At 37.5% G+C, this 8408-nt stretch overlaps 2 protein-coding genes across 2 annotated transcripts; both read left to right on the top strand.

Moving 5' to 3' along the window:
• The first annotated feature begins 1839 nt into the window (after positions 1 to 1839).
• On the top strand, positions 1840 to 2672 carry LOC133036554 (protein FAR1-RELATED SEQUENCE 5-like). The gene is made up of 2 exons (XM_061113094.1): positions 1840 to 2106; positions 2223 to 2672. Exons 1-2 carry the CDS (start codon positions 1840 to 1842, stop codon positions 2670 to 2672), a joined length of 717 nt encoding a protein of 238 aa, XP_060969077.1.
• A 2368-nt stretch (positions 2673 to 5040) lies between these two features.
• LOC115705594 (omega-3 fatty acid desaturase, chloroplastic) lies at positions 5041 to 8089 on the top strand. Its single transcript, XM_030632968.2, has 8 exons — positions 5041 to 5849; positions 6056 to 6145; positions 6271 to 6337; positions 6437 to 6529; positions 6621 to 6806; positions 6903 to 6983; positions 7169 to 7306; positions 7409 to 8089. The coding sequence occupies exons 1-8, from the start codon at positions 5350 to 5352 to the stop codon at positions 7601 to 7603; spliced, it is 1350 nt and encodes a 449-aa protein (XP_030488828.1). The 5' UTR covers positions 5041 to 5349; the 3' UTR covers positions 7604 to 8089.
• Positions 8090 to 8408: the final 319 nt, after the last annotated feature.

The raw sequence follows: 8408 nt of genomic DNA, 5'->3' as shown, positions 1-8408 counted from the left end.
TAAGTCTATTTTCTTTCTGTTTGCAGTTGTGATTTCACAATGATTCACTTCACTTTTAATTCCACAATTAATTAATGAGGAAAGTGACATTAATACTGCAAAATAAACCGAAGTACAGATTTCATAACAAATACTGATAGTACATTATAGCATCAAAATATAAAATAACATAACTTGGACACTAACACAGTGCATCATTTACTGTTTTTTGGAGAAGTATCCACTCCTTCTTTGTCCCCAACTTGTATATCATCTCCATTTCGGTCCTCACCTTTGTCAGTCGAATCTTTCACGTTGTCCTGTTCGGGTGATTTATTTGCACCAGAGCATTCACCCTCATCAAATAGTGAGGAAACAGAATTAAGGATAGCCTCTTCATCATTATCATCATCAGAATCCCACATGCAGGGAAACTCATTAACACAGCAAAGTTCTCTAACTTGCTGCCCATTGAAGCATTGTCCCGTCTCTCCATGTAGACATAAAGCAGAGAAAGCTTCTATGAAAGATTCATAACGAATTATTTTTATGGACGCATCAGAATTAGTGTTTTTGCTTACAGCGTCTTCGTACCTACTATAGATACCTTCATTTGGTCCATTGAAAATAACCCAGTGTGGACCTGAACTCATACTTGATATATGTAATGCTAATAACTAAATTACAAGTTAATTTCTCTTATAAACTTGAGGCCGGATTGGAAAACGTCTCAAGTGTGTTATATAAGTCGTGGAGAATAACCACATAGTACGTTTTTAGTTATTTGTACTCTATTGGGATGTACTCCATTGGGCACATCTGATGTGTCAACAGAGGGGTCGTTAAATTTACGAATTACACGATTAAATACACGTGTAGGCGTACGTAGTATGGTCAAATGTCAACATTATTCATCAATCCCGTTTTCCCAGAAAACCTAATGTACTACGGTACTGTTCTAACGTACAACGACGGTTTAATTCATAAGAAGATGTAGGTGAAGGGCCCATTAATATCAGCCCAACATATATAAATGCCCAACATATATAAATGGGAGAAACTACCCATTCTACTAAAAAATGTCATCAATTCATACAAAAAAAAACATCCTTACTTTTCAATCTTTATTTTCCACAAATACAAAAATGTACTATTACTTTTTTCCTGACGTACGAAGTGGTTTAATTCATTAAAAAAGGTTGGTAAAGGCCCATTCATATAAGCCCAACAATTTTAAATGTTACCACCAACCCATACAACTCAACAAAATATCTAAACCCAAAAATCATACAATAACATTATTTTCCAATTAATTTATTCAAAAGTAAATGTAATTGTACTATTTTACTCGTTCAAAAGTACGAAGAGAGTGGAATAGAGTTTCCAATATTTGAAAGGCCCATTAATATCAGCCCAACACACTTAAATGTGATCACCAACCCATATTACTCTACAATCTGAGGCATTCAATCTCATAAAAATCTAATTTAAATCGACTCACCACTATCTTTCCCTTACTCTTCATCTCTAATTCTTGGATATCAATAACAATCGAACACTGTAACTCCACTCCAGTACATTAACGTCGAAGGAACAATTGGTTACTTATCAGTAAGTCCTTTTTTTTATCTTTCTCGAAAACCATTCCTTACCTATTAACTTTATCATTTAATTTGTTAATTCAAACAGATACAATATGGAGGCCGAGTCTCGAGCGAGAGAACATGAATGAGGAACAAACCTACGAATGGGAAAGCATAACGAGAGCTAAACATCACAAAACCGAGTGAATGAGATTCAAATATGTGACGTCCTAGGCAAGAGTCTCGACAACCGGGAAAATGGGAAGCATTCTACGAAATGTATGCGAAACGGATGGGTTTCGGCACAAGAAAAGATGATGTACGACGTTCTCACGGAGTCATCGTAATGCGCAGGTGGGTTTGTTGTTCCGAGGGTTACAAAAGAATCACAATAACGGAAACACAAAGAAAAAAGAGACCTCATGATGTCACTAGAACTGGATGTCAGGCAGCATTACGTATTTTACTCACACAACCGTCTAACACTTGGAAATGCAAAGAGTTCAGCACAATACACAATCACGACCTCGCTTCATCAAGTGAGGTACAATTTTTGAGATCATACCGAGTAGTGTCCGATGGCTTGCTTGCCCAAGTTAGGTCGATGAACTCAGTTGGAATTAAAACTGCCAACATAATGTCTCATGTTGCTTTGCAAAGTGGAGGTTACGAGAGAATGCCATGTCAACTTCGAGATGTACAACGGGGTTCTTTGGTGCCAAGCGAGAAGAAAAGATAGAGACGGACTCGGAAGGAGCGTTGGGATTTCTTGATTGTCTCGCAGAGAGGGATCCAAATTTCTTCGTTGTATATCAGGTGGACGAGGAGAATCGATTGGCTAACTTATTTTGGGCAGATGGAAACTCACGTGTCGACTATGTGGCTTTTGGGGATGTACTAGGGTTTGATACCACCTACATGACAAATGAGTACAATAAGCCTCTCACTGTTCTCATTGGCGTAAACCACCATTTCAACACATGCATCTTCGGGTTCGCTCTACTCCTCCACGAGAAGCTTCCATCCTATCGTTGGCTACTTCAAAAATTTCTCGAATGCCATGGAGATAAGAAGCCAAATGTTGTAGTTGCGACCAAGATGTGGCCATGAAACAGGCCATCATGGAACACATGCCTGATGTGACACACCGTCTATGTGCTTGGCATCTCAATACAAATGCTTCCAAAAAGGTTAAAGATCCGATCTTCTTGAAAATATTTAAAGATCTAATGTACAACTACTACGAGGAGGAGGATTTCGAAGCAAGATGGTTAGACGTCGTTGAAACCCAACAACTAACAGATAATGAATGGTGCCAAACAACATTCGACACAAGAAAACGAGTGGGCGAGAAACTTATTTAAGGGGTTCATTCGTTGCAGGAATGAGAACCACACAACGTTGCGAATCGATCAACTCGGCCTCTAAAAAAATTTTTAGAGAAGAATTATTGCTTGCGTGAATTCGTAACAACCATAGATATGACGGTCTCAAAGCTCGGACACAACGAGAGCGCAAATGACTTCAAAAGCGAGATGCACTCGACCTCACCCACCTAATCCTACATGCTTCGACCACGTACTACAACCAATGTGCCGAATTCTACACAAGAACTATGTACCACAAGGTTGCTGAGCAGCTTGATTTAGAGAATAATTATTTTGTCATAAGTCGGGAGCGAAGGAGAGTGGCGGATATACACCATTGGAAAGTTTCGGCATCCGAAGTCCGATACCGAGTTCATTCTTGTGAAGGCCAACGAGCACTACACCGTATGTTGCATGCTATATGAAAGTCAGGAGTACCCTTGTAGACATTTATGGGCTACAATGAAAAGATTAAACATCAGAAGAATACCTAATACTCTTCTCATGAAGCGATGGAGCAAATCCGCGAAGACAAATCTCCACCTACATTTTAACCCCCCGGCCCAAGAACAACAACACATTTATGAGATGGCTAGGTTTGGATCTCTCAGCTCATTAACTTATAACTTGACTTTCTATGCAGCAAAAACAGAGGATTCGTACACGCGTGCAAAGGAAGAGATTGAACGGCTAACTCTAATGTTCAAGGAAGAATTTGAGATGAGTTCCAATCCAGAAGGACAGACGCCACAACCTGGAAGATATCGTAACAACCCCAACATTATTAAAGACCCTGAAGTTGTGAGAACAAAGGGTACGGGAAATCCAAGGGAAGGACCGAACGGGGAGCAGATCCCAAGAAACTCAAGACATTGTCGCATTTGTCGCTCATCAGGCCATGATTATCGGCGGTGCCCAAACCGTCAACAGAATACTGGATCTCAGGGGCAACAGTCAGCACACAATCAACCAACAACTGACTCATTCAATGAACACTCCAACGCGTATTTCCCTGAACCGCCTTCCTCCACACAAGAATCATACTATGGTCATTCATATATATAACTAGCTATTTTTAACCGTTGATGTTTTAAGGTTTATGACTCTAGTTATTGCTTCAAAAACTCTACATTTATATACTTCATGTTATGTTTGCCGTGTTTAAGGTATTTATCTCAACAAATCTCAAATTTATAATTAATGAACAAATAAATTATTTTACCCAAGAAAATTCAATCTTATAAGGTCAAAATTTCCATGGTAATTAATTTTTTTTATACACAATAATAAAATAAAAATAAAAATAATACACCAACGTAAAACTCAATATATACCAACACATTAATTTCATAATTTATAACAAATTATTCTTAACAATGTACTACGAAACAAAAATGAATGTACTCTGTACATGATATTTTGTACTCGGTACGTGATATTTTGTACACTAATTTTACTAAACAGCATGCATAAACAATTAATGTACTCGGTACGTGATATTTTGTACTCAACTACAATTCCAAAATTACATACATGATGTAAAATACCAAAATAACCCCACTCCGACAACATGGACCCACTGCCGACAGTATATTTGTACAATTAACTGCCACGAACAGTAAAACTGTTGTACTTTTTTTTACTTTAACTGACGTGAACAGTAATAAAATTGTACCTTTTTATTTTTTAATTAAAAATTCAAATTTACAACCGGTTACCAAACCTAGAATAACCGGTTGCCAACTTAATTAAATAATTAAAAATTATAACTATTCTAACGTGGGACCTACCTGCCGTACACGGATTCCAATCCGTATTTTGCACATTTGGGCACAAAATCGGCTGCCTATATAATTTACATTAAGCTAAAAAATCTAATAAAAACATCATTACAAATAGAAGTAGAAATTAAATTAAATAAAGTAAATTCGGTATAAAATTTAATACCATCTTAAAAAAAATGGATTAATGGAGTTTCTATTGCTCCGACCTTTGGCAGACTTGACCACGTACCTTTGGACCCATTTGCAATAGCAATGGCCCAATCGAACCAATCCAACCTTTCATTTTTATTTACATTAATAATTTCACACGTACCAAAAATCCACTCTCTATCAACTAAGTCTGAGGTGGTCACCGTACCACATTACCCAACTTTGTGAGAGGGAGAACACCCCGTCTATTAAAGATAGAGTAGAAGCGTCAAGCAACAACAAGCACAAGTTGTGATTTTTTTTTATTCTTTCTCTTCTTTGGAGTTGAGGAGAGAAACCTTTTCGTTATCTCCTCTCCTCATCTTATATTAGCTACTCTGTTCTCTTCACATTCAGTCATCTCCACCCCTTTCGCCAGGGGAAGATACTCTGGTCTCATACCTCAAGTTTGAACAATTCTTGTGTGTTTCTTCATCTGGGTCTCCAATGGCGACTTGGGTCTTATCAGAATGTGGCGTAAAACCTCTTCTTAGAGTCTACCCTCAACCCAGAACCGGAATGTTGTTGAAGCCTTCCATCCCGTCGAGTCTTAGGACATTGCCGGTCTGTAAGAGTAGCCAATTGGGTTTCTCATTGTCTTCCTCAAGTGGGTTTAGGGGGCAGAATTGGAAACTTAATGTGAGTGCTCCATTAAGAGTCTCCGATGTTGGTGAAGAAGATAATGAGAAGAGGGTAGTGGAAGATGAAAGTGGATTCGACCCTGGTGCGCCGCCTCCATTTAAGTTGGCTGATATTAGAGCAGCCATTCCTAAACACTGTTGGATTAAGGACCCATGGAGATCTATGAGCTATGTTTTGAGAGACGTTGTTGTCGTTTTTGGTATGGCGGCTGCGGCTGCTTATTTAAACAACTGGGCCGTTTGGCCTCTGTACTGGATTGCTCAAGGAACCATGTTCTGGGCTCTTTTTGTTCTTGGCCACGACTGGTAATTATGATCTCTCTCTCTTTCTCTCCTTTAAGAAAGAAAACTTTGGCTGAGAAGTTGATACCTTTACATTAGAAGAATTTAAAGTGGTGTAATAGGTTATGTAGCTTTGTCATGTTTATATTTTTTCTGGTGACCAAGATGATTATACATTCTGTTATTTTGGATATCCATGTTTCAATTGTCTGTTTTTTTTCCTTTTACAGTGGTCATGGAAGTTTTTCTAATAACGCAAACCTTAATAGCGTGGTGGGTCATATTCTTCATTCTTCAATCCTTGTCCCATACCATGGATGGTGAGTTTCACACATAAATGAAGGGTAGAATCTCTTTTTATTATATTATATGTCATCTAAGGTATTCTTTGCTTTGCGTGTGTTTTGAGCTTACATAATTGCACTTTTTTCATTTGTTTCCACAGGAGAATAAGCCACAGGACTCATCATCAGAACCATGGACACATTGAAAACGATGAATCTTGGCATCCGGTAAGTGTGTAACCTCTTACATATGTACATATATGTGTTTGTGAATGTGTCATGCAACAATTCTATGATTCAGTGATTTTATATCATTTGATTTCTCAGCTATCTGAGAAAATCTACAATAGCTTGGATAAGGGTACCAAATTGCTGAGGTTTACCTTGCCTTTCCCTATGCTTGCTTACCCTTTTTATCTGGTAAGCAATCTTGTTCTAGCTTTTTCTCTCTTATTCCATTTGTTTGTTAGTTTACTAGCTTCTTAGTTTGTGGCTCTGAAATTATTTACAGTGGAGTCGAAGTCCCGGAAAGAAGGGTTCTCATTTTGATCCAAACAGTGACTTGTTTGTTGAGAGTGAAAGGAAAGACATCATCACCTCCACTGCATGTTGGACTGCCATGGTTGCTCTGCTCGGTGTGCTCTCCTTTGTAATGGGTCCTGTTCAACTCATTAAGCTCTATATTGTTCCCTACTGGGTACTTTTTCTTTTCTTTATGGTTAATACAGTTAGTTCCTTTGACCTTGGAAGAAAATTCCTCTTGTTTTCCTTCTCTGATTCCCTTCAAATACAGATTTTTGTCATGTGGTTGGACTTGGTCACTTACTTGCATCATCATGGCCACGAGGACAAACTTCCATGGTATCGTGGAAAGGTATTGAAATTGAAATTGAATATACACACATACATATATATTATTTTAGTACCAAACCACCTCTCTCATAAGAAATATACAAGGAATCTTTCAACTATGATTACTTATTTAGTCAACATAGCAAAAACCAATCAAAGTTTAGTGCTTTAGCCATGTTGTTAAGTATATATTATTTTACAAAACAGGAGTGGAGTTATCTAAGAGGTGGACTAACTACTCTTGACCGTGATTATGGATGGATCAATAACATTCACCATGATATTGGAACTCATGTTATACATCATCTCTTCCCTCAAATCCCACATTATCACTTAGTGGAAGCAGTAAGTATCACTAAAATTTTCGTTTTTTGATCTTGGCAACTCTCATTCTTTGTGTCTTGATCATACAATTTCTAATTTTGTTATGAAATATTAACTCAACAGACAGAGGCAGCTAGACCTGTATTTGGTAAATACTATAAGGAGCCAAATAAGTCTGGACCTTTACCATTTCACTTGCTTGGAAGTTTAATAAGAAGCATGAAAAAGGATCACTATGTTAGTGATACAGGGGATGTTGTTTACTACCAAACTGATCCAAAGCTATATGGGCCTTCTGAATCTGACTCTTCCACATGAAGTAAGTAACCATTTAATTATGAAGATTTCCTGATCTGTGAAGTGAAAGCTCAGTAAGCAATGGATTCATTTGAGGTCTGAATACAGCTATCCAACTCTGTTTTAACAGTAGAGCTTAGGAAAGCCATTTGTGTCCTCACAATTTTCCTTCTTTCTTCCATGTGGCCAAAACGGTGGCCTTATATTATTAGATAGTGGTGTCTTGTCCTATTTAACGTTGTGAACTGTGCTTTCACTAGTTGTGTACAATGCAATTATGAAATAAGTTTTTGCATTGTTTTAGAGCTGTAAATCTTTCTTACTCTCTTCTCTCTACTCTCTCTCTCTCTCTCTCTCTCTCTCTCTCTAGGAAGCAGATTTTATCTCGTTCGGCCGTTCGAGTATGCATTTTCTTTACTTTTACAAATGTTAAATTAATAGTTAGTTTGATCGAATAATTTTTAATTATTAGAAGTTAAAGTGCTCCAAACCAAATTACTCACAAAATTAATTGCCTATATGTATCTATATTATTGGTGACTTGTTGAGTTGAAAAAGACAATACTTTGTTAAGATTATTGCTATTAGCACCAGTGGTGCCTAGCACTTTCTCGACATGTCGCGTTGCGATTGGCTAGCGATACTCCCTAAAAGTTATTATATTAAATTATACGTGACTTGATACTTAATTGGACCAATAGTGATATTGACACATAAGAGGATGCCCATTTCACCTTTGTTAAACTTGAAAAGGTAGGATAGACTATGCCACGTCTTAGGACCCAAAACTTCAACCAAAGAATGTAACTAGTGGACTGAAATTGAT

The sequence above is a fragment of the Cannabis sativa genome, chromosome 1 (assembly GCF_029168945.1).
Source record: "Cannabis sativa cultivar Pink pepper isolate KNU-18-1 chromosome 1, ASM2916894v1, whole genome shotgun sequence".
In the NCBI taxonomy this organism is placed as follows: domain Eukaryota; kingdom Viridiplantae; phylum Streptophyta; class Magnoliopsida; order Rosales; family Cannabaceae; genus Cannabis; species Cannabis sativa.
The sequence above is the reverse complement of the archived record's forward strand: the minus strand, read 5'-3'. Positions and strand labels throughout refer to the sequence as shown.